The 26804-nt window shown below is 41.1% G+C and overlaps 1 protein-coding gene across 17 annotated transcripts in view; it reads left to right on the top strand.

The window, feature by feature from the left end:
* KIAA1217 (KIAA1217 ortholog) overlaps window positions 1-26804 on the top strand; it is a 364008-nt gene that overhangs the window by 323463 nt on the left and 13741 nt on the right. For all 17 annotated transcript variants that reach the window (XM_039548494.1, XM_019285434.3, XM_019285432.3 and 14 more), the window contains 7 exons: window positions 49-101; window positions 7407-7567; window positions 13979-14154; window positions 20553-20683; window positions 20922-21069; window positions 22690-23179; window positions 23998-24178. In XM_039548494.1, coding sequence (XP_039404428.1) covers window positions 49-101; window positions 7407-7567; window positions 13979-14154; window positions 20553-20683; window positions 20922-21069; window positions 22690-23179; window positions 23998-24178 — 1340 coding nt within the window. The remainder of the gene's footprint in view (window positions 1-48; window positions 102-7406; window positions 7568-13978; window positions 14155-20552; window positions 20684-20921; window positions 21070-22689; window positions 23180-23997; window positions 24179-26804) is intronic.

Raw genomic sequence — 26804 nt, 5'->3', positions numbered from 1 at the left:
TTTAATAGCTAGTAAACTAAAATTACAATTTTTCTTATTATTACTTAGTGAGAAGATGATGTTGAAAATTGTGTCCAGCAAGAGCAGCGTTGACACTGCAGGTAAGCTAATTCACTTTTAATTTACAACTTACTCAGCTATAAGAATAGCTCTAACATTACAAACATCCCAGCTTATGGAAATGTCAAATTTACTTAAATTGCCATAGCTGTACTGTCAGAACTAAAGTTCTAAGTGCAGGATATGGGAGTTGATCACATGTTTAAGAAGGAATTTCTGACAGGTTGAGATGGTATTTGGAATGAATTTCACATCTGTGCTGAATGGTTTAAATGAGATGCAGAGCCTCTGTATCTGGTGAATTTCCCAGTGACTCATCCTGTCTATAGGGTATATATACATGCATATATATATAGCTGTCATTAACCCTAGATTTGTCCAGATTGCTATAGAAGACTAAATATTTAACTCCTTTTCTTGTCACCTGAACTTTTTTTAAAGTCCCTCTGTCACTAGGATACTATAGATGTAATGACACCGAGAAATTTAGCAGTCAGCAAGACAGCACTTTCCCTAATTAAGCCACGTTGATGTGTTACTAATTATTAGCATGCACCTAAACTGCTCTGAGCAAGCAGCAATTATGAAGCCAGTAGGAGCCTGTCTCGTTTTAGCATCCCACTTGGAGAGCTGTTAAGTGTGTAAAAGATTGAGTTAAGGCCTGTTGTGAAAGAAGATCTCTGTGTGGTTGAAGCTCTTTGTGTATGGGCTGCTGCTGGAGAAGTCCGCAGGGTATGCGTGTGCTTATATGCCTCCTCTTCACCTTTGTCATGTACTGAATGCAAATAAAGGCAGTTCCCTCCTTCCTGGTAGTGCTGTTCCCACAGGGAGGTCTGTGCTCCGGCAGGTAGTAAACCACACACATTTATTAGCAAACCTATTATGCTCCTAACTAGCCTGTCTGTTGGGGCTGTTAGCTCACGTTCAGGATTCCTGTTTGTCTGGAATTGCAGTGTGTCCTCCTAATAGACAGAAACCAAACTAGACCTGGAAGCGATCAACCACATGGAAGAGAGAAAAAGCTAAAGTCTTGGTACTGAAGCTTTGCTCCCAAGTCACTCTCTGGTGCTGTTCCAACTCTTCCCTTCCTGCTGGCCTCTGGATGGGGAGAGGAATACTTAAAGCTTTGAAGAAATAAGTTGTAATTTTTCAGTTGCAGACAATATGATGAAAAGTCTGTCGTTATTCAAAACAGCTGCAAAATGGTCTTAAGATTTTTCCCTATTGCAGTGTCATTACAGACTGAGAATTTATGGCATTTCCCACTTGCACAGGCTTCACCTCATATAAAGCACTTATGAAACCCTCACAACCAGCACATACATTGCCTTGTGTTCCTCTTTGTAGTGCATTGCAAACAGCAGCCTCTCTGCTTTCCCTGTGATGGTACCAGTTCAGACAAATACTTGGTGGGGGGCACTGAGTTGGAGGACCTGATCTAAGTGGGCCCTACTTTGAGGGGGAGTTTGGACTTCCAGAGGTCCCTTAAAACCTAAATTATGTAGTGATTTGTGTGTGCACGTGTGAATGTGCTCTCACTTAAATGAGAAGTGGAATAACATTCTTTGGGAAAACAACCTTACGTAAAGCAAAGGCGGGGCTTCCCTGGGAAGTCATGCCCAGCCCACCAGAATAGCATGGTTCATCTGACCAGCAGCCATTTCCTGACACTGTTGTTCCCAAGTACTCCTTGCTCACATTATCATATGACTGACACATCCCTGAAATTACAACATTACATCTAACAGCTGCGTGTGCAAGCATGGTGGGAGAGATGGAGGGTGGGGAGTGTAATTTGCTGTCGAAGGCCAGATCATCATCTGTCGCTTACTGACAGAGAGATTGGCTTTGTCACATGGCCATGTGCCTGTCCAGCATATGAGTAAGGATTCCAGCATTCAGCTTGTGCTATAAAAGCCTTTCTCATCACTTGGGAGAAGGGGATAGGACAGTTGGAACAGCCATGCAGCCAGCAGCTGCAAGGATCCCTATCAGTGCTATAAAGTATAGTTGTAACTCCAGCACCTGCATCCCTATATCCTGTCCTTCCAACATGACTCAGCCACAAAATTAAATTGTAGCAGGTAAGGAAAACAAGGTGTGATGACCCCAGTATACTACAGTATTGTAACCCACAACAGCTATTATTGAAGACTGCCGTATAAAAGAATAGTCTTTTATAATGGAATATTTTGCTTTTGCACCTAGAATTGCTCAGGACATGGTCCAGTAAGTCAATGCAGTCCAGCTTACTTGAAAATTAGGCGATCTGCCAGAATATGCTACAGAATGTTCCTCCTTTTTTGTGAATCTGCTCGGGTTCAAACATGCTGGCAGGAGCTGGACACTTCTGCTGACCACTGTTTTGTTCTTCAGTTCACCCCAATCTTTATTGAGTATAGCCATTTAGGCAGTCGACTCTCTTACTTTACAATTCCATTTGACAACTGTGCACTGAGATACCAGTTTTAGCAATTTCAAAGACTATTTGAAAGAAAAAGTGGTATAAAATGTTGATTGAACAGTCCTTTCTAGAGCTCTGATAAGCAAAAATGCGAATTGCTTCCCATTTTAAAAAATAAAACAGCTGTGCAAGATAATACTGCCTCATCAATGTTGAACCAACATTGTATTATATAGTATGTGTTCCAATGATAGGACACTTTCATGCAGAAAATAGAGAACTACATCCCTTGGGATGGGAAAGAACCCAAAATTTCTAAACCCTAGATAGCTCTATATAGCTGGATTGTGAATATTCTGGTATGTCATATGAACCAAATTGTTGTTTTTAACATGCTTTTGCTTTGCCAGGCTGTAGAAAGCAGTGGCTTCTTTAGCCCCAAATGTTAAGAACCCTGAAAAAACCCAGCTTTTTCACTGAGGAAAATGAGTCTGTAATGACAATGCTTGTCTGCATCTTTTATTGCTTTAGGCTCAGTTCTTTCATGGGGGATGGGTTCAAAGAGCAGTAACCCTCCACAGACTGGCTATATCTCTTCTGCTAATGTTAGGAGAAATGCCATGACTGAACCCTTATAAAGATCTTCAGTTCCTGAAATGCAAATGGCATCAAGGAACTCTTCACTTAGAAACAATATGTAATTCTAAAACCAAACCATACTAGTAAGAGTCCCCGTGAGATTGCTAACAAATATTCTGAGAAATACTCACATACTCTCTTTTCTGTCATATTTTTGTCCATCATCTGGAGATTCATTGATAGACTAAATCCTGGATTAATTTATTAAATTGGGATCAGTTGTTTCATGGATTAGCGGAAAAAGCAGTAACTTTTTCCTAGTTGTTGCCTTGTTAGAAGAGGAAGGAGGACATTTCAGTATTCCCTGAGAAGGGGATCAGGGAGTACAACTTTCTGTGCTAACACCACCAATGCAAAACAAGAGGAAGATGGCAGCAGGGAGAAGTATTACAAACATAGGGCTCAGATTTGACTCCTTGCTCTTTGTGAACTTGTCTGTGCATATCTGTGTGCCTTTTTCACATGCATGACTCTTGCTGTGATGACCTGTGAATTAAATCACTGTCCATATCTGCTTGCTTATCTCAGATTCAAGGACAGATCATGCTAATCTTAGAACTCTGTCATCATTTGCAGATAAAATATGATCCTGAATTCATTCTGGATCAATGAGGTGAAGTGGCACCCTAATGTATATATAGAATATTTTACTCTCTTAAGAGTGATTTAGTAGCATCTATTTACTGTCACGTCTTCCCAAATAATGCTTGAAAATATTGTGGCTCTTTAATAAGATTAGTAATTGTGAAGAAACATTGCTAGTTGTCTTCTGATGGCCTTTTGTCCCAACCTGCTTCAAAATAAAATCTTAGCATTTTAGGAAAAAAAAAAAAACCAACTGGAAAATAGAAGGAGAGCAGTGTCTTTACAAGCATAGCAAAAGTCAAGTGTCAGGGAGTAGAAGTCATGTTCCTTACCCCCTGAGCACACAGCAAACCTTTCCTCTTTCTGCACATCAGTTCTCTCTGTGCTCTAAAATGGCAGCTTAGTTCATTAGCCTTTGTAAAAAAAGTTAACTTTTTTTTGTTTGTCCAGAGTATTAGGAAATTATGGTGGAAGGTTGAATTTCCCTTACCTAGCTCAAGAAGGGGTTTATTTAAAAACCCAAGAGCCAATGCTGTTTCTTTCCCTTTAATCCATCTGGCCTCACATCTAATCGCAAAGCTATAGCCTGGGACTATTTCCAAAAGTGAGCTACACTCCCTAGATGAAACAGCCCCTCATTCAGCTGCCTTTTTATTCTTTCTTGATGAAAATATGTATATCTGAGAAATCAGCTGCTGATCATTATTGCTCACTCGGTGTCTTGTGTTTCACACCCCCTGGAGTTAGCAGTCCCAGTGCATGTTTCACAGGCTCTGAGCACACCCTGCAGCAGGGACACTGTGGCAGCCAAGAACACCTAATGGCGAAAAGAGGTGGCTGAGGCAGCAGTGGAGGAGGAAAGCTGCTTTGTAGGGAGTTGGAGACATTTATTGCTTACAGAAGCAGATCACAGGCAATCTACACTAAAAGGAAAGCAGGCACCCCTTCCTGAGAAAATATGTGAATTGACTGGGGTCCAGCATGGGGGGAGGGACTGGTGGGGTCTGATTCATGCCTTGGCTGCCTCTTCACAGGGTCGGGGGCTGAGGTTTTGGAGCTTTTGCTAGAGGCAAAGAACAGCAGAAAGGTAGATGTGCTTTCAAAAATAGTCCAGATTTGTGGCTAGGGATCAGAACTCTTGGAGGCTTATCCACATTTTTCAGACTCTCTGGTGGTTTCTGTCTGTAAGGTTTATGAACTAAATACCATTTTCTTAAAAAAAAAAAAAGGCAAAAAATAGTGCATGTGGGAGGGAAATAGATGCTTGACTGTAGGAGAAACTGCAGTGTACATATAGACAGATAAGTATTAGCCTATATTAGACTGAAGCATGGAGTGTGTACGTAACGGCAGAAAACAAGGACTGTTTATTTCTTGAGTGTTGCTTTCTGTTAAGGAGCTCTTTGAAAGTCAAGAGAGCATTGAATCATACTGGAGTATAGCAAAGATGTGCAGCAGCTTGCTCTGCAGTGTAATGACAAGTGCTGTTGTTTGAAGCACCAAGCAGATCTAGCTGGAGTACGTTTAGGGAGGGTATAGCATTACAACAGCCTGTACCAAGCTAGAAGAGCATGTCTCCAGAAGCCCATGGCATGGCACACTGTATGTAGCATGGATCCAGCCAGAGGGGCCTGGATTGCAAATGAAGGTGAAGTAACAAACATGATTCTTAAAAACCTTTTTTTAAAATAAGAATAGGCCAGTGTAATTTCCATCCTTTCAGAATGCTTCCCCCAGATGAATTTTGTAAAAGCTGTGTTTGAGGTATCCACACCTGTTGGAAAAGGAATAACAGTGTGTTGTTATGCTGAGCTGTACTTACTCAGGCACGTTTGGAGGAATGGTTGAAAAGACTACGAGGGATGAGAGCATGGGGAGAGAACTTCCTAGTCTTGGAGTCATACTCATTCCAGTCAGAAGATGTGTAATGCACTTTAGTGCACTGAAAATTTGACTTCAGCAGGCAAAGCTCACAACACTGGTTTTTGTTTGATTTCATTAAACTTGATAGAATGTGTGCCTGTGGTAACAAATGATGACCAAAATCCCTGTGCAGATCCATTGATGAGCTATTTTCTGTTTCCTCAGTTTGTTTTTTTTTAATCATAGAGAAGAAAGACATTGAAGTAGGGAATGACCTAATCATAGAATAGAATCATGGAATTATTTAGTTTGGAAAAGACCTTCCAGATCAACCAGTCCAACCATTAACCTAACACTGCCAAGCCCACAACGAAGCCAGGTCCCTAAGCGCCACATCTACACATCTTTTAAATACCTTCAGGGATGGTGACTCAACCACTTCCCTGGGCAGCCTCTTCCAATGCTTGACAACCCTTTTGGTGAAGAAATTTTTCCTAATATTAAATCTCCCTGGGTGTAACTTCAGGCCATTTCCTTTTGTCCTGTCATTTATTACCTGGGAGAAGAGACCAATTCCCTTCCAACCTCCTACCAACTGCCTTTCAGGCAGCTGTAGAGAGCAATAAGGACCTTGAAACTCCTTTTTTTCCAGACTGAACACCTCGAGATCCCTCAGCTGCTCCTCATCAGGCTTGTGCTCCAGACCCTTCACCAGCTTTGCTGCCCTTCTCTGGACATGCTCCAGCACCTCAATGTCTTCCTCGTAGTGAGGGGCTGTTAACTCAATAGTTCAGGGAGCAGCAGCCATCTGAGCCATTTGAGATCAAGGCATAAGGTGGATTTGGCAGTGTGATGAGAAGAGTTTGCAGGACTACCTAGTACTGGACTTAAAAAATGAAATTTGTTGCACTGACAGTCTGTCATTTTGTCTGCTGGGGGAATAAGGGGGGAAGGGACACATTAGAAAAAAAATTGAAGAATATGGGTGTGCAAGAGCAAATTGCGATAAGGAGCTGACATTTCTATTAGCTGATGAGCTGGAATTTGCTTGTTTTCTCTAAACACAGCTTCTTCCCAGGTACTTGGGACTGGAAAGAACAAGCTTGGCATTGTTGCTGTGTAGAGGAAAAGCATTCTTTAACAAAGAAAGTTTTGTGAGGACAATGATCATTATTTTCAGTGTGGTTTGGCTCGTTTCCTTTTGTTATGCTGTATTCCTTTCTGGCAGACTAAAAGGGAGTGGGGTCAATGCAACATGGCTGGAGAGCCTCTGCCACACCATCATTCCATTTCTGTGGTTTTATATGGTTGCTGCTGGAGATAACCTGCTAGAAATAATGCAGTTGTCCTTTAAGCAGTGAAGCAAGATTCTCTATAGAAATCTTTTCTCCATATTTGGCAGCTTGGCTGAATCCCTCTCCTGTGATGATTAGTCAACGAATGTGCAGTTCAGGAGTCCTATGAATGAATTTGCATCAACTTGGTCTCAGACATCTCCTGGGAGGACAGTCCTGAAGTTACTTTCAGAACCAATTTGATTTGCTGCTGTTTTGTGTAATCAGCAGTTATAACTTATTATCCCATCTCCACTACATGTGGTAGAAAGCAGTCCTGGGGTAATGCAGGGCTCTGATAGAACTGAGGTTCCAGCACAAATACACTGATACTGTGCAGGCTTCCCTCAAAATATATTGGATAAGGAGGTGCCAGTCCCTTGATAAGTCTGAGCATTGGCATCTGTCATTTTGTTTTCTCATCCATCTAGGTGAAATACGTGTAGATTCAGTGGGCAGAGGAAGGATCATGTGTGCACCTTCTCTGCTGTGAGCTCAACCTGTACTGCTGCTTATTGCAGGTGCTGCCAGCATATCTGGGGGGAAGAATGCACTGGCAACTGTGGAGTCAGCTGTGATCCACCATCCTGCTGGAGCCCCAGCAATGCAAGTCAGCCTGCATGATATGAAACGCAACGTGTCGGATCTGCGGCTGCAGCTGCATCAGATGAAGCAGCTACAGGTATGATTATCTGGATGATGCTGGGAAAAAAGGTGGGTTGTCAGCAAATGCCTCCTTACTCCCTCCCTCTCTCTCATTTTCTCTCTTTTAGCTTTTGTACAAGTGAGTCTCAGTAGCAGAGTTCTAGCAAAGGGCAGACCCGAGTACTACGGATACAAAAGCTTGCATAGTCCTCGAGGCGTGAGAATTAGCTCAGTTAAACTACTGCTGCTCAGATATTGAGAAAAAAATTCATTTCTAGCTTTTTTTGGATGACTCTAGACATTACAGCACTATTTCTATTATAATAATACCAAGTCTGTGATTACAGTTTGGACCCTGCTATGCTATGTGCTGTATAAACATGTCAAAAGAACCATGTTCCTGCTCCATACTGTTTACAGTTGAGACAGATTTTAAGTCCCTGAATAAACAACTTTGATGTCAGGAAACCCAAATGTAGCTGAGGATCAGTAGATATGCATCCTGTCCTGTATTTACGGAATCTAGACAAATAGCCAGCTTGAACAGTAAGAAAAAAAGGTGTTTCAAATGTTGCTGCAAAGGTTTGTTGTGGCCTACTTACATTCACATTTTAGCCATACCTTCCTAATGCACATCAACACCTCAAAACCTTCAAGAAACAATACAACGAATGAAGAGTTAACAAAAACAGCATGTTGGCACATACAGTCATGCTGCAAATATAAATATATGCTGTTCATCTCAGACACTGTGAAAATAAGCATATGCAGCTGTACAGGTCTTCAGCCCTTCACTTAATTGGAAACTGAAGAGCACTGTGTATCATCTCAGAAGATGGAAAAGAAGGCAGAGCACTTTCTTGTAAGACAAAGTGGGCAGCAGGGGAAGTTTCAATACTCTGCCAGTCCTCCTTGCCCAGAAAGTGACATCACATGTTTGGTATCTTACAGCTGCAGCTACTGCTTTTATAGCCAGGGTGATTTTGAATGGTACTATGTCAATCACATTTGATTTGCTGATGAATTTTAGAACAAAATAATGATAATACAAATCAGAATTCAGAGCATGTTTTACCTTCACCTCCTTATCTAAAGGAAATTGAAAGATGAGCCAGTCGTAGAGCAAATGAGCAGAAGGGTGAGGTAAACATCAGTATAGGAAAATGTGTCTGACTGAAGGTCCTGTGACCTGTGAAGGTCCTGTGCCCTGTTTGCTGGGAGTGAAGAGATGGCAGAATGTGTTTGATGCAAAGAGTTGGGTCAGGTGACTTGTGTCTGTGATACAGCTCCCAAGTATTTAAATTTTCAGTTTAGGATGAGTATGTTCCAAATGTCCCTTTCAAAAGCTGTTCTCAGCAGTGCTGCTTACATGCCAGCCATCGTGTTCCCCATCTAATTTCAAGGCACTGGCATGGGATCTCTGCCCTGGCACATTGTGTATAAGCGCATATTCTTCCACATTTGTGGTGCAAACCACTGCAGCCCTTCTGTCCTTCTCAACGCCATCTGCCAAATGCAGCTCTTGGCAAATGCCTGCGGTCTGGCTCCCAGCTGCGCTCAGCATGTGGCCTTGGAAAGCGGGAATGGAGGCCGCAGTGCTGCTTGGAGGCAGGGAGTGCATCCTTCTCACAGGGCTGCTCACCAAGGGGGTGGCATTTCCCCAGCTGCGCTTTGTCTCCACGGCCCTGCCCAGGGCAGAAGCCTTGCTTTTGATCAGACGTAACATTGTCACGCAGGAGCGAAGAAATTTCTACCATCTGCACAAATCAATGCTGCCAGGGAAGTCTTGAGAAGGAAAAAGGACATATCCCGAGTGTGCTCATTAACTCTGGCTGGCTTCCCTTAATTCAGAAATTATAGCAAACTTGGTGCATTGAGCTAATAGGAAGTTGAGAAATTTTGATAGTTGGAAGAACCTGTAGCTCAAGGGAAACTTTGGTATGTTACACATAAATTCCATTCATGACAGTTTCTGTCATGGCATTCCTGAATTATTTTGAAAAAAAGCTCACAGTTTGTAGGACAGCAGGTGAAACAGGCAGTGTTTTAAACTGAAGAGTGTTGAAATATCACATTTTTAATGAAATATTCTGTGCTGTGTTTTTTCAAAAATAATTATGGGTAAAAGAGAAAAAGTATTTTTCTGGTTTCCCAGATTGTTTTCATTTTATATTTGACAGTGCTTCATATTTTTCAATTTCACTGTTTTTCCTGGGCTGGCAGTCAGTTTGTTCCTGTTTGTGTGAATTTTTTGTACACTGACAGACTGGAAGAAATACTTCAAAAAAATGAAAAAAAAAATTGCACAGGCACAAAATTTGGAAGGATAACTAAGAAACAGGAACAGGACATAAAACTGTGTGTAATAATGTCTATTGTTTAATTTTCAATTGATGTTACCACCGTAAGTTCGTACTAATTTTCTTACTAGAATCGGAGAAATACATGATATCCATTCATTCATGTATCCATTGTTTGTGCTGGCAAAATCTTCTTTTTCAACCATATCCAGCAGCAGTGGATCCAGATGTATTGATTCATACACCAGATAAACATATGTTACAAGATGCCACCAAAAAGTCGAGACTCAGTCTGTGGTTGGGTTTTGAACAGAGATTCTTAGCACACAAACATTTCCCTCATGGCTGTTGCTAGGGACTGTATACACTTCTTGCTACTACACTTGCATGTTCTAAGTGCTCTGATTTTCAGAGACATTCAGGACAGACTAGTTTCATGGTGCTGTGGAGTTTTCCTCATTGCCAGAGATAGGCTGTAACCCAACCTTTGTCCTGGATGGATGTGCTACTGATAAGAATTGAGCCCATGAGTTTAGTTGTTCATTCTGTGCTCCCAGATAATGAGAACTCTTAGTAGCAGGTTTGAACCAAGCCTTAGAGTACATGTACATGGTATATATCATTAGCCATTATATGTACATTGGATTTTTTGGTCTTTTCCTTCTTTTCTTTAATTGAACTCATTTTAAGGGAACACAGAGATGATAAATGTTCACCATTAGGAACGTGTATGCATGCATGCTTTTCCTTCACTCAGTGCACCGTTTGCAGGGAAATGAGTGCTGCAGAAAGGACAGAAAATGTAATAACAACACTGTCATAAGTGGTATATGATACTCAGTCTCGCAAGTGTAACTTTGAATTAGAAATTCTAACACATTTTGAGCTGCATTATAGAACTGGAGACACTACCTTTAATCAGTGTATGGTAACTTCAGGAACTAGGTACTTAGATTCTACAGAGGTCTTGAGCTGCCGGGAGCTAGGTCCTGTTTGTGGCTGGGCTCTGTAGTTCATGGGGAGGTGGGTGGCCCAGAAGCCTCTCCTAGAAGGGCCTGGGAGGCTCCCACTGGGCAGGTCATGCTTCTCTCCTAATGAGGAACAGGGTTGTGAACTAATACTTGGTTTTTTAGTTACCTGTCTCATAGGTAATAATTGGTTCAAAGTGAACTAGCTAGTTATCAGATTATTCTTGAAGTGGGTGCCAGAGGCAGAGCTGGGGTACTTGTGTGAGAGCAGTGATGAATAATGGCTGGAACACTAGATGAAGAAGAGGGACAAGGAAGGTATCTGGAGAGATTAGTGACGCTGGAAGTGAGACCCAAGGGTAAAGAATGTATGAGAGGATGCTGGAATTCTAAAAAAGCATGTTAAATTTGTTTCTGTTTGATTACTGCTTGCAGTTACAAGTTAAGTTAACTCTAATTAGCAAGAAATTGCCATTTGGTGGTGACAGGAAAGCCTGCATTGCTTTTCCTTACTTTTGGGCGCTTGCCTTTGGAACTTCAGTACTGTTTTAAGAAAGTTTCTTTTCAAGTATGAATGTCTAAGATTGTTCATTTGGCTTGTTTTCAAGTAAGCTTATAGTACAAAAGGTTCTACTGTGTGGAACCAGAATAACTGTGGCAGATCCATAAAACATCTTCTGCTTGAGGTGGTGGAGTAACCAACAGAGGTGGTCAGAGGGGCAAGTGGAGTGTGCACTTAGCCAGGGAATCTCATATCTGATACTGCTGGCAGAAGAAAGGTAAGAATCAAGTTCAGTTCCAGAACATGGAGGTGAATGTAGTGGCCAGAGACTGCCTTCTCCTTCTCAGCCACAGCTCTTCTCCTGTGCTCCTGCTCTGTCTCATGCTGTCGTTTGTCTTCTGACTGCCACAATTGCTCCTCTCCCACAGTTTTCTTTTGTCTCTCTGAACCCATATGTACATCTTCCTTCTCACCTTGTGCCCCTATTCCCCAAGCATGAACAAACCCAGGTTTTCCATAACTAGCCGAGTATTGCATGAATTTTCATAGAAATACCAAAACCATTTCTTTGATACCAACATGAGTCATTTCCCAGATTTCAAGAGCTCACTCCAAACACTGAGGTTTGGGAGTCCTCAACATACAAGCTTTTTTTGAAATCTTGCTGTGTTACATTTTTATTCCCTATTCTCATTATCAGAAATAGATGAACTTTTATGACTGAAACTTCCTGGTATTGTTCAAGCACTTCATAAATGGAGGTGACAAGCACCTTCGCTGTACACATCACCACAACAAATACAGATCCCCTACATACCTCCATAATAGGAAAAAACCTGTGCCTGCCATTTCACAACCACACACACTCACACATACTCAGTTTTGCTATTAGTGGAAGTCCCTGTTACCAGCTGAGGAACATCAAGGACTTAAATTCTGGACACCTAAAGACTTACGTCTAACTCTGTTACTGACCTTCTCACTGACCTCGGATCAGTTGTTCAACATATCCTAACTCACTTCCATGTGTTAAATTTCCCCACGTTTTAAAGAGCTGTGAATAAGTTGTATGACTGAAGTGTTACATGCTCATTCACTCATTTATTCATTCATTTAGGTTTTCCTACTTGAAAATATGACATGATGAAAGAGGTGTGTATCTCAGATAGTTGTGCTGGCCTTGCAGTAAGAGATTTTAACTTATCAAATCTGAACATTAATTCCATAATGGTGAAAAATACACATATGCACTGTCTTCAAAATAATCCAGATATTATTTATATATTTCTGTGATGTTGAAATGTTTTTCAGCTTCATTTTTTCACTAGCTCCTAACACTTCTCTTCAGCTGAGTTTTGAGCTAACTCTTCCTGCTTGTCACAGCTTTTCACAGACACACACACACACACACACACACATTTGCAGTGAGGTGTTACCCTCCCTCTCATTGCAGTTGTGTAGCTGGAGAAGAGAGTCAGGCACAGGGACTGAAGAGTCAGGAGTGGGGAGCTGAGTTTGTTTCTCTCATGCCCATACTGGTTGGAAAGAATTGTCTCAGCAAAGAATTTTTTTGTTGTTGATTCTCATGAATTTTCATAAATCAATTTTAAAGACATCTTGCTACAGTATACTGTCTTGTAGGTAACCCATTTTTGTGATTCTTCCTATTAGGTCATGGGTTTATTTTGTGTTTTAAATGTGGTTTGGCTGTTAAGCCTGGATGTTAAGACAGATGACAGTTCAAGTGCTAGTTTTAAGATGGGAATTTTGTCCCCCAATTAACACAGGTGCTTATTAAAATTTTACCGTATGAGATAGCTTCTGGTCTAACAGAGTAGTGTTTATGTTGCCTGTATGCTAAAACTGTGACTAGGTGGAGTCCTGCTTACCACTTTGAATCTTGTGATTTACGTAACAGACTTAAACAGGTTTGGTTTGTGTGAGCGTGGGTCTGCTCCAGGGCTACCCACAGAAGAGTACAGCCTGGTTTGCCTTCTTACCTGTGTTTTGCTCTGTGAGCTTAGTATCAGCAACACAATTAATGCTTTAGTTACTTAACATCAAGTTAAGACAAGAAAGAAGGTGTGACTTGCAGCTCTCAGAAAACTACCATATTATAAAGGGGGGAGTTTCTGGTGGGTAGAAGGAGGTTTTATGTATTGCAGATGAGCTGTATGCCTCTACCAAATTACACCACATGTTACAGTCCTTCCTCTGCCACTTGAGAGACTGAAAATTTCCATTCTGAAAACAGCAGTGCATTCCAGCCATGACATTAATGTGTGGGATTATCCACTAGGCACGTATGGGCAGTGAGATGCATAAGCTTGCACGATACATGCAAAGTGGAAGTCAAGCATCCGGCATTCTCATAAGGCGTAATTAATTCTTGATTCAAGTTGAACCAAGCAGAAAAAAGGAGCCACAATCCTCGCAGAAGTTATGCATTGAAGGTGATGTACTGATCCCAACATCTTTGGCTTATCAGTTTGAAACTGGAAGCTGTATATATACATGGAATAATGTTTATAGGTACAGCTAAAGAGGGAAAGAAGGTAAAAACACTCACTCACTGTAGGGTGGTATTTATCCCAACCTTCTGAGCTCTGCAATGTATTCTGTTGCCAGGGATGTCAGTCAGGCAGGAAAAATTGAAGTTGATTTCTTTTGTGCAACAGCTGCAGAACCAGGAGATGCTGAGGGCAATGGTGAAGAAAGCAGAGCTAGAAATCAATGGCAAAGTGATTGAAACAGTGAAGAGGCTTGAAGATCCTGTGCAGCGACAGCGCAACCTGGTGGAACAAGAAAGGCAGAAGTACCTCAACGAGGAAGAAAAGATTGTAAAGAAGTTATGGTGGGTTGAGAAACCTCTTCAAATTTATTGCTTTTGCCTGTCTTTTTCTTCCATGAAGTAGACACTTCTACCACTGTCTTCAGGTGAACTGCATCTGTATATGCTGTATTAGCTATGCTTCCTTGATGTGTATCACACTGGCTATAAACCTGTATCTTTTAGTATTCAACTCACTGGTCCTGGCTGGGAGTCCTTCTCCACACTGGGTAAGTCCCACCAGTACCAAGAGTTTCAACCTCTTCAGAAGTCCCCTGTAAAGGGACAGATGACTGTAAGGACTGTGCCCACCCCTGTATTCTGGAAGCCTCCCCCTACCCTAGTTCTCCCCTTCAGCCTTATGTATTTTGCTTTAGGGAGGGAGGGAGGAATTTCCTCGAGAACAAAGGGATGCAAAGGAAGGTAATGAGTTTGGCTTTAAGTACGAAAATCAGGTTTCAATAGTAAATGCTTTGGCTAGTGCATGGGAGAGGTAGGGGAAGCTCTAATAGAGCACTGGACTTTAATGACAGTCAGTAATGCCAATCCTTGTCTAAAATGTACTCACTGAGATTTCCAGCCACTTAACTGTACTTTTTGTTGTTGTTGTTGTGTAAAGGCCTTTTGGAAGATTCTGGGGTTTTTTCCCCAGAACTTTGGCCCACCAGGACTGGTGGGATCAAGTTGTTTGGTTTAGTCTGTGTTTAGTCAGGAGGAGGCAAGATAAAGCTGAAATTAATAAACTATTTAACTAATTCTAACACTCGCATTTGTAAGATGTTATATAACTAATTATTTTTCATCACTGCCTTTCTTTCACACCTGAAGAGTTGCTCCATAATGGAGAAAAAATTTCTAGTCAGCTTGTTGTTGGAAACTGTGATTGAAGAGGCATAGAGTACAGTTATTGACAGCTGAAGAGAGTAAATCCTTCCTGCTGATCAATATGTTGTCAGATTAAAACTTTTTGTAATTAAAAAGGTGCATCTGTAATGGCAAGGTTGGATGTTACTAGGGGAGAGTACTGTGAAGAAAGGGTGAACGTGCAGTAACAGTCCATGCTAGTGTAGGTAATCCTCTCAGCTGGTTTGTAATCCTAAGCAATGACCTTCCTGTTCCTCACTTTACTCCTGTGTACCTCATTGCCAAGTTCCTAGGTTGTCTGTTCTCTGTGGAAAGAACAATTTGTGTGATGGCTGTTTATGGCATTGCCTCATTAAATGGATACAGAGTGAGGTCAAGTGCCAGTGGCATTTGCTGTTACAGCTGCTCATTAAGGATATGACTCGGATTGCAATATGGTTCTGTTTTATCAGGTTTTGGAATTTTTCCTTTCACAGAGTTTCTGCTACTTCTGTGCTACTGCATTTGTTAAAGCTATAGGAAAATGTAAATCATTCAAATGTTAGGTTACCCCTTTTAGAGACATACTGGAAACAAACATTTATTTTTCATCAGTTGTGTCCAATGAGATTCCTTTGTCGTGTATTTGCTCATTTGCAGGGTCAGAGCCTGAAAGAAAAGCACATCTGACAACAATAATTTCAGCAGCTGATGGCTGTTAATAGTAGAGAGCATACAGCACAAAATTACACATCAAATGTCACTGTATTGAGAAAAAGGTTAATATTCTGTATAGGCATTTACAACTAAACTGATCCCACTGCAGATGTACAAATGAATGCAAAGCCACCGGGCACAAAAATTGCCATTTTTTAGGATTTCAACTGTCACACTCTTGATCTTTCCTAAATCAGTAGACTGTCTTCATGTGAGACAATGGAGCCTAAGGATTACTGCAATACTTACAAAAGTGCATTTACTACTCTGAGGTGGTAAATGTTATCTTAAAAAGTCCTTTCTGCAACTGAAGATTATTGCTTGAACATGGAGGTTGGACCAGATGACCCACTGTGGTGCCTTCCAACCTTACCCATTCTGTGATTCTGTGAAATAAGGAAATAAGCATATTGGGAGTTCCATGTTGTAAACAACAGAAATGTTGGTGTACATTTCAGAGTAAGCTTTCTGTTTAGCAGAAAGCTTGCTCAACAGATTCATAATGGTGCCTACAGAAGTGTACCCATGTGTGTCACAACTGTAGCAGGATTACAGTTCAGAGATACCTAATGAAATCTGTTAAACATAGTGTTTATGTACTCTTTTAACAGTGAAATACACACTCAGAATTGAATGTGTAGGTTTTTTCTATCTAGTCTTTTGACTCAACAATAGAGATGTTATATATAGCACTTGTAGATACTAGATTTAAGATTTACCAGGCCAAGGACAAATTACAATGCTATGACACATTGACTAATGAAGTAATTGTGTCATAACAAGCATCTTAGAGGTGTGACCACTCTATGTTGTAGATTTTAAGCACTTTAATAGAAGGGGTTTATAAGCACAGTATATAAATTATAGCCACATCCAATCTGTTTAATTGGATGCGATCCACAGTAAGTTACAATTTATACTTTGTTAGAAAAAGTAGCAGATTTTTCATAATAATAAACATGCTCCATGAAAACAAAACTGCACTTAGCAATCTTGGAGAACTACTAGTAGCAGATACTTGGGAAAGGATATCAGAAGACTCTTGGTTTTGTATCTTTCATCTGTCAATCAATCCCCAAACTCATAAATGATGCACAGCAGAATATTCACCCTCACCATGCTAGTCATTACGTTACAGACACTCCCCCACTCCCTTTCTACTCCCTTTTCCCCCACTCATGCCTTTTCCAGCCTGAGAAGTCTTAGTCTGCTTAGTTAACCTTCTTCTAGAAGCCTTTCCATACATTTCATCATCCTGTTGCCTTTCTCTATGCCCTTTCTAACTCTGGTGTACAACTGTGAGAGGGGGATGAGGAGATATAGGAGAGCCCTACAACAGCTTTGTTGGATGCAGGCACACTGTGACCTCATGCATGGTGTGACCTCCCTGTCCTCATGTTCCACAGGAGCTTTACATTAAAAATCCAACATCTCACTCACAATGGATGATTATCAGATCATCACTGTGTATAAAACCTTAGGGTTTTGGGAGGTTATTGGTTTTAGGTAGGGTTGATTTTGGTTTTATTTCTCCTCATGAGCACACCTTACATATATTAGGAGTTAATTTAATCTTTGGTGTTTTCCTGGTCAGTTAGTATCAGATGGTCCATCTGCAGTCCTCTGCAGCCACCTTTCATTTGCATTTCCCTGAATAATATGATAGCCTTTTGAGATTTGTTTTTTTTTGTTGTATTATTCATCCTCTTTTCAAATTATTTATAGTATGTTGAAAAGCCCTAGCAGTGATCCCTGTGGAAACCACCAGGAAAGTACATTCATTGAGTTAGCTGTTCATTGATCCCTTATCTTTACTTCAGTGCTTTATCCATGAGAGAATTTCCTCTCTCGTCCCATGGCAACTTTGCATTCTTGAAAGCTTTTCCTCAAACACCTTGCTGAAAGCCTTTTGGGCTATACTTTGTCCCCAAACTTCCATTGTTTCTTCGTGGATTTGTGAGACCTTCATTTTACACAAACCATGTTAATTCCTACCTAACACAGCATATTTATCTGTTGTTCATTGATTCTTTATTGTTTATTCTTTATTTTGATATCTGTCCATTACCAATCTAAGTGTCAGTCTCACCAGAGTACAGTTCCCTGGATATCCCCATACCATTTAAAAAATGTATTTGTATCATTTATGACACTTTCCACTGATCTGGTGCCAAAGCAATTTTAATCAAGAAGTTTGATGCTTAGCGTTAGTAGTTCAGCTGTTTCAGCCTCAAGTTGCTATAGAACTCCAGGGCAAATACCATCTGGTCTAGGTGATTTGTTACCATTAATTTTGTCAGTTTGTTTTGTAACCTGTTCTACTGATACAGCAGTCTGAGGCAGATCCTCTGAGGGTTTTTTTGCCTAAAGAAAGATCTTAGCATAGGAGTTGCCTCGGCTTCCCCATGTAGAACATAGATGCAGAAAAATCATTTACGTTATATTAGCCTTCTGAAACGGCATTAATGTCCATGTCTTGCTAATTTGCTCAGGCCAATCTATAAAGCCAAGTGTTTTCCCCAGTGAGAGAAAAGAAATTCTGGAGACCAATGAATCTGTTTCAGGCTTTGGGTCCTAAGGGATGAAGTTTCTTTTCCCTTGCAGTTAGCCACATGAAGCAGTGTAATATGGTATCCCCTGGGTAATTTCAGGATCAGTTGTCTTGTTTGATAATATGTGGAATCAAAGGGGTTTGTGATGACCCTTCAATTTCTGCTTAAAGGGGAAAGTGGGCCACAGTCAGCTACCTGCAAGTCCTTCTTTCATCCCTACATTTCAAACAAGCATAAACCTACCAAAATGTTGTAATCTCGTTCTGTTTTCCTTTCTCTTCTTTCCACACATGAACAAATTTAAGTGTCTTTCTTTATATTTTTTGTTGCCTGGTAGATGCCAATATCTGAGAAGCCGCTTTTTCAGTGCAGACCTACAAAAGGGAGGAGGGATACCCTGTGATCCCCGAAGCAGCACTGCCTAGCCTCAGTGCCAATAGCAGGGCATAAAGACTAGGGAGGATGCATGACTGCAGAGCCCCGTGCTGTAGAGCAGGAGCCTTTGTGTTATAATGAGTGACAGAAGGCCAGATTCTTTTTCCAGGTCCTTGCTAGAGTGTGTCTGTGCCCTTTATTGCAAAGGCAGCCAGAGACAGTAGGTATTTACATTATAGCGGCCTTTTGCACTGGAAAAATACCCTTAGAAATGTTCCCTTGCTGCCATCGTGTGGTCCAATGGATTGTTTCCTGCAAGTCTGCTTGTGCTAGTGGGAACTGGGACTCCCCCGGCTTTCTGAAGGCAGAGCCTTTGGGAGAAGTGTTCTTAAAGTGGGACCGGGATCATTTACCTCCACTTGTTTGTGATCGGTTCAGGCACAAATTGTGATTCTCAATTCAAAATAATGTTTTAGTTTCTAAACTTCTTGGTCTTTGGATTGAAATGAACTCTTTGCTGTGCATGCTTAATGTTCAGATGCTGATCCTGTTTCTGTTTCTCTGTGTATGAGAAATACCATTGCATTGCCATGGATTGTTCTGTGGGACTGTGCTTCTGATCTAAACTGACCTACATGTACAGTAGTGCTGAAAGGAATTTCCTTTAGTTTTATCCCATTACTGGCCACCTGCTTTTTTTCCGCATGTCACTGGGATGGGTCTGGGAAATGGCTGGCTTTGCGTGGCAGTGCCAGGGAAATACGTGGAAATGCAAGACTTGCAGATGGTGCAGATGGCAGGCTTCTCCCACCCCTTTCATGGCAATCATCTTGTACCTTGGTTCTCTTACAGCAGTTGCAAAACTGATCCCTGATGGATGCAAGAAATGAGGCCTAAGATTAGGTTCAAACAAGTAACTGATTTGTCAGTTCAGAGTTTCCATTGTTTTCTGTCTGCAATTAAACTGCTTCCTAGAATATTCCTGTGAGTAAATTTGATATCTTAATAGAAGTGAATTTCTCTTAGATATTCAGGAGATGATCTTTCTAACGTATTTGCATGGGTGTTTGTATAGTTGCACATAAGGCATCTCAGGGTTGGGGTTTTTTTGAGAAAATTTTATGTATCTGTATGGAAACCTCAGCTAAAGCAATGTTGTCTCAAGTTTTAATAGAAAGAAGTGGCTCCTCCCCAAATGAAAACAGTTTATGTGTCTGAAGTATTGAAAAATTTTCCATGAAGTACAGAAAGATTGGAAAAAATATTGGGAAAGGTGAGAAGGAAGCACCAGATGAAGCTGGAGGAAGCACAGAATGGCAGTGGTTGGAAAAACATCCAAAGTGATTCATTCTTGCGTCCAAGCACTGAGCAGGAGCTGCACACAGTGCACACTTGCTGTTTCAGTCTGGCTATTCATGGAAACAGGATCCTGTATCCTGCCTAGCAGTGCCCAATAGATAAACAAGATTGTGTCAAAGGGCCTTTGGTGCCAGTTTTTGGGTTGTTCTTAACTGTTGGGCATGTCATCAGCAATGAGAAAACACAAGGTGTAAACCAGTACTGGATATAGTGGCACAGTGTTTCTGTACCCTTGGAGCATTTGCATCCCCAGAGGGCTGCTGGCTGTTCCGTGTGTTTTACCACCCCACCTGCCCTTTGTAGCACAGCTGCCCGGAGGTCAAGACGCTCTACACATCTGCAGCCTGTCACAGAAAGCAATGACTTGAGCAAGTTACAAGCCTGTTCTTATGCTGTGAGTGTCCAGCATTTTCACCTCCCCTCTTGGTATCCTGTGGTTTGTTCAGCCTGTGGTGTCAGATTTAAAGGTGCCCCACTTGACGTTTATGGTTTAGTTTACTCCGTTCATTTACATATATTTGCTTGCAATGTGAAAGTCCTGCTTAAATTTTCTGTCCATGTTATTTCTTTTGCCAGTGAGCTGGAGACATTTGTTGAAGACCTGAAGAAGGACTCTGCTGCTTCCAGCAAGACAGTTACACTGAAAGATGTTGAAGATGGAGCCTTTCTTTTGCGTCAGGTGGGAGAAGCTGTTGCTACCCTGAAAGGTATGTACTTTCCTTTTTACTTTTGTTTCTTTTCTTTTAACCACAGAGAACAGTTTTGCCTTTGATCTGGAGGCATTAACGTCTACTTCCAAAAAGATGTAAAGCTGGGATTAGGGAATTCACTGCATGACCCCTGGAGACAGATAGACATTCAAGTAATTGACATTCCCCCAATTGTCTGTTACTGCCCAGGGCTTTTATAATTTCCTCTTCAGCTTCACAATTGTTTTCTTTGCAGGAGAGTTCCCAACCCTGCAAAATAAAATGCGTGCTATCCTGCGGATTGAGGTAGAAGCTGTGAGGTTCCTAAAGGAAGAACCACACAAGCTGGACAGCCTGCTGAAACGTGTGCGCAGCATGACCGATGTCCTTACCATGCTCAGGAGGTGACTTTTTTTCCTTTTTTCTTCAAGCTTAAAGGATTTCCTCAAGCAGGGCTGGAACAGCTTTTGGGTTTGTTTTCTCCTCCTCGCCCCTGGCAAGTCTGAGAAATTCAGCTTGTTTATAGGTTATTCCTGGAGCCCTCTCAAGGGAAATCAGATTAGCCTTTCCAGTGCTCTGTGCAGTGAGTCCATTCTGACCAACAGCCTCAGTCACTGAGATCTTACAATTGAGACTAGGTGCCTCTCAAGCTAGCACTTCCATATTTGGGAAGTACCTGGATGAGAAAACTTACAGTGGCAACAGTCTGAGCTAATTAACTTTAGGTATTTACAGCAATTTAAGCTAACAGAAACATTCTCTGACACTGAAAGTTTCATCTCTTATAATGTAACAGTAAGAAAAAAATAGGGAAAGAGTCTAAGTGGATAAAGGTATCCTAAACTTTCCTGAAAGAATACACTTCTGAATTAATGCCAATTCTTTTTCTCTTCTTTGCAAGGAAGATGCATTAGAGAAAGGTGAAATATTAGATAAAACTTATGTCCACTAAGTGCCAGTGTTTAGCTATGTCAGAATATATTGTCAGAATATACGAGCAGCAAATTATTGCTGATTTATATAACTCAGTGGGCATTGGATTTAATTCCTGGTCAAAACTGTCAGTGGTGGTGGTCTCAATTTTAGTTCAATTACAAGAAAATGTAAATCATGACCTATTGTCACTACCATTATTCTAAGGAATGTAGGGCGGCTAGTGTTTCAATATATCCTGGATCATATGTAAAATGGATTTGGCAGTACTGGCAGATGGATAAAATGGTTTATGTAACAGGTTTTCTAAGAGCCATCACTTATTTTTCCATGCAGACAAACATCTATATCCTTTCACATTAGTTCCTTCTCTTAAAAATTACTACAGTTATTTCCTGTCATGCAAAGAAAAATAGAACAATAAGCTATGCATACCAGAGTTTTACCAAAAGTCATTTTTTGCAGCAAAATTGCATATTGAGCCTCATAAAGTCTGTTTCAATAATGGGAAAACTGATGGCATTTGATGGCTTGCGACACTCAGAAGCTCAGACATTTCACAGCTAGCTGCCAGAAATAGTTGCTTCTTTACATCCTCAGCTCATCCTAGCCCACACTCTTGACAGAAAAGATCTTTGTGAAGTATCATTTGAGACAGAACCTTCATTTGAAGGCTCTGTTTTGACAATGTGCCAGACTGCTACCTCTCATTATATGTAGCTTCACTTTTCTGTGCTTATAGTCCAGGAATATCTTGTTTAGCTAGATACATTGTATACAGTTTAATCAACTGATTTCCATTCTTGCTCTTAAATCAACCCACTGTAACTCGTGGTTTGGTCAGAAACTGCCAGCACATCACTGAAGGTTTGTAAACACTTTAGAAATTAAAGTAGCGTCTTTAAAATTCTGAGCCCCTGACTGAGAGAAAGCTATAAAATCATACAGCTGAGAGCATCATGAAATAAGAACCCACCATTTTGATTGTTTTGATGTAGGTGCTTTTTCTTTGCAAGAGTTTATTGTTATGTATTGCTCACGACTGGCCTGTGTGCTAACCATGTGCTGTTGTGTTCAATTTGACTGGGCAGGCATGTTACAGAAGGTCTGCTGAGGGGTGTGGATCCATCCCAAGCCGTGCAATACTCTGCTACAGAAAAGTCCACTGCAGCTGACACTCTGAAAAACCAAGAGGAGCGCAAGCCCACCCAGGGACATGCACAGCAAAACCTCACAGCAATCCCATCCGAGTCCCAGGTGTCATCAGTCAAGTCAGAAGTCATCCCCTTCTCCACAATGACTGTCCATCACGTGCAGAGCTCGCCTGTTGTCATCCATCAGTCTCAGCACTCCTCAGCCCTGGTCAACCATGCCCAGGGCTCACCCACTGCAGGCAGTCACAGCGAAGGTGTGCCGGCAGCTGGTCACCCCACAGCCACCCCACCAGAGCCCACAGCAGGATCCCAGTCCACACAGGCCACACCAGCACCACAGGTCTCTATCAATGGCACCACCATGCAAAGCCTTTTCATTGAGGAAATTCACAGTGCAAGTACCAGAAATCGAGCTGTATCAATTGAGGTACGGTGTATTCTACTCAACCAGCTGTCCTCTCTTTGGGTCTGAGCTCCCAGCCTCACTCTTGAGGCTGCAGGTGGGACTTTCCAAATGCATTATGGGGATTTATGTGCTTAACCCCTAATTACACTGTACTTCTGAAGATACCCTCTGATTTTGTCCCTGCTCATTGCAGAAGGGTTGGATTAGATGACCTCTAAAGGTCCCTTACAACCCAAACTATTCTATGATTTTAAATGCAATGGAAAAATTACACGTAACCAAAATTAGTAACTGTGCTTTTAAAATTATCTTTATTGAAAAAAAAATCAGAATTCTATTTTAGAAATTTTAAAATATCTTATTTTTGACCAACAGCATATAATTCTCTGGCAACACTTGCATCAGTGGATTTCATTCACTTTTTAAATCTCCATATCCCTTATTATGGAGAAGTAAAAGTGAAAGAGTGTGAAGCTCCAGTGGTTTCACACAGAGATATTGAGAAAACCCACAGGTGAACTGCTGTGTCCTATTACAGACAGGCACTTTAATCACCAATGTGATATAGTACTAAGGCAGAGACCCAGATTTAAATTTTGCCTTTGTTCCTTTAGTGAGCAGTGGCCACTGTCAGTCTGCCATGTGTTTGTGCCAAATCTAGCACAATACAAGTCAGAACAGTGTGCAGTTACTGTTCAGGTATTTCCTTTAGCTGCTGACTAGAACTGAAAGAATCTATCCATACTGACCTATAATGTTTACAGATGGATTTTATTTCTAAGCGAGTGATCACAATGGAAATCAGAAAAATAAATAGATGCTTTACTGGTTTTGTCTAGAAAGCTGAAAAGAAGTGGGAAGAGAAAAGACAAAACCTTGATCACTATAATGGAAAGGAATTTGAAAAGCTCTTGGAAGAGGCCCAGGCCAATATAATGAAGTCAATTCCTAACCTGGAGATGCCTCCCCAGCCAGCAGTCCTGCCTAAAGGGGATGCAGCAGAAAAACTAGAAGTCTCAGGTAAGGTTTGCGAGAGTAAATGGTGCTAAAGAATTGCATGTCTGGAAAGGAGAGGTTATTTTTCCTAATTTCTAGAATGTTTTCAGTTTATAGATTTCTATGATCATGAGGAAGGACAAAACAATCTCTGAATACACAAAAATCTGCTTTAAAAAGCAAGAATAACTTGCTGTGTGTGGATAGAACAGCAGTAAAAGCTGGCAATTGCAAGCAGTAAGATCCAGGTTAGGCATTAGGAAAAAACCTCAGAAAGATAAGGAAAGTGAAGCACTGAAGCTACATGAGGCAATGAGGAGGATGCAACCATCCCCATTACTGGACAGAATGGCTTAGACTAGCACTAACCGGGAATTACATAGGTAGAGCTACTTTGTGGTAGCAAGATGGCAAGATGTCCTTCCAGTCCTATTTCTTTCACAATTTAACATACAAATCCATGTCTGAATTTATGCAAAATTCAAGGAGCAAAGAAGATGACTCAGCCAAACCTTGGATTTATCCCATTAGCCAAACATGAATCAGCTGTAGGATTCTTGCCCAGCTACATAGGCAGGAGTCCATCTGGTTCAGTCTCTGGCAGGCAATTGGAGACCCTGTGTGTGGGGAGCACAGAACCTGGCTGCCTCCTGCAGTCTGCTGGTAGTCTTCCAGCCCCCCCCCCCATGATTTTAAAGGGAATATCCCGATCTCCTTTCCGTATCCATTATGGAACTTTTATCCAGTATTTCCTCTTTACTTGGCTTATACAATCTGCATCCCCTTGCTGTGGCAGCAAGCTCCCATCTTGTGAAGGACCTTTCCTTCATCTCTTTTAAACTGATACCATACCAGCTTCACTGAGTTCCCCATAGTTCTAATATTCTGCCATTTGGCAAACAGCTCTTCATTTCCTTTATAAAATCATGAAGGCAGCAGATAAACCTTTATAATATCCTGGAGCTCTCAGCCTGCCCCACAGACTTCAAACTGTGAACTTGCAGCCTTTCTGGTCCCTTCATGCAGGCCAGCTGCTCCGTCCCCAGGCTAGATTCAGTTACCCTTGTTTAACTCCACTGTGTCCTTCTGGAGCTGTGGAGGTCAGAGCTGCATGCTGCACTCAAGGTGTTGGCATGCCAACGTGGTAAAAAGCTGAAAAATAATGCCCTAGGGGTTGTGTAGACAAATTCATATAAAAATTGGGAGGAATGTTTTCAGATCCAGCATTTTGTTCTGGGTGTACCTTTGACACTGCCAAGTTTTGCCTTCTTGGATGTTTTGCAACATACATGTTGAAAATAAATTCTGTTGAACCTCATAAAATAATTTTAGAATTCTGGCACCGTTCAGTGAGATTACTGGCTATCAACACAATTAGCTTGTATAATGTGTGGCATAAATAGCAGAAGCCAGTGAAAATAAGTACCATATGGGTGCAGTGAGCTGTGACATCTTAAAAAGTGCACAGAACAGTAACTGAGAAGTTTTGTAAGTCGCCTAGTTAACTAATCCACTTCTAGAATACAATTTTGCACAGTGTGCAACCAGCAGATTTAAGAATAAATTTGATGAGATTGAGACATTTGCCTTCTGTTGTGCATAATGAATCCTGCAATAGTAACATAAATACAGGAACAGCAGAACTTTTCCTCAATATCTAATTAAATATCTCACGTACCACTCAGCTCTTTTATGACTGAGGATGAAAAGTTCAGTACCAGTCTGCTGTAGACTTGAAAATTGAGCAACATAAGAAAAGACAGACCACCTATCTACCAATAGATTCATTTAAAAATTTGGCCATAAATTAGCAGAGCCCTCTGTTGGCTCATCTGCAGTCCCCAGATAGGCCATGTTGCCAGATTGTGTTGTCTCATCCATTCTCCACAAAGAACCTCTCCCAGTGAAGAAACTATTTTTATTTCTCTGCAAACCACAAAGCAAAATAAAATTACACACTTTATACTGTCTTTCAGATGACTCTGTAAATATTTCTTCAATGTTTTGACTCTAACTCATATTTGTATCAAGATTGTTCAGTGAAAAATTTGGGGATTGTTTCTAGCATGTACTTTAGAAATTGGTCTCCTTCATCTCTCTTTGTGCCTTCATATGTGAGAATGCCCTGATTTTTGCAAGTGATGAGTGATCAGTAGCTTCCATTAAAAAGAGTTTATCTGACTGCAGAGACTGCCTCAAGGCAGGCATTCTAATTTTGAAACCTTTTGGATTTATTTTGGTACAAGTAGAAGTCTGTATGGTGGGAGCAATTAATTCCAGTCCACCTGCCTGTTGAAAAATGCTGCAGTTTAGTCAAACAGCTGGTGACAAACAACTCACATTTTGTTCACAGAAGTGCTGAGCCCTTTGGCACCAAAGAAGGTTCCATAATGTGTAGGGTTTGTTCATGGGAAGTCTCAGGCTTAGTGAGTTAAACTTGCTTATTTACTCCTCCCTCTCTAAATATGCCAGAAGGAAAAAAATAATAGATTAAGATCTTCCCCACATTTTTTTTCTTCCAAAGTTTTTTTTTCCTTCCCATTTATATTGGGAAAATATAATTGTTTAGTAAATAAAATAGAAATCCAGCTTTGAAGTTTTATGACTAGCCTAAAGTCACTGCACTGACCATGAGCAAGCTCCATCACAA

The sequence above is a fragment of the Corvus cornix genome, chromosome 2 (genome assembly GCF_000738735.6).
Source record: "Corvus cornix cornix isolate S_Up_H32 chromosome 2, ASM73873v5, whole genome shotgun sequence".
NCBI classification, from domain to species: Eukaryota; Metazoa; Chordata; class Aves; order Passeriformes; family Corvidae; genus Corvus; species Corvus cornix.
This window is presented reverse-complemented; position numbering and strand designations above follow the sequence as displayed.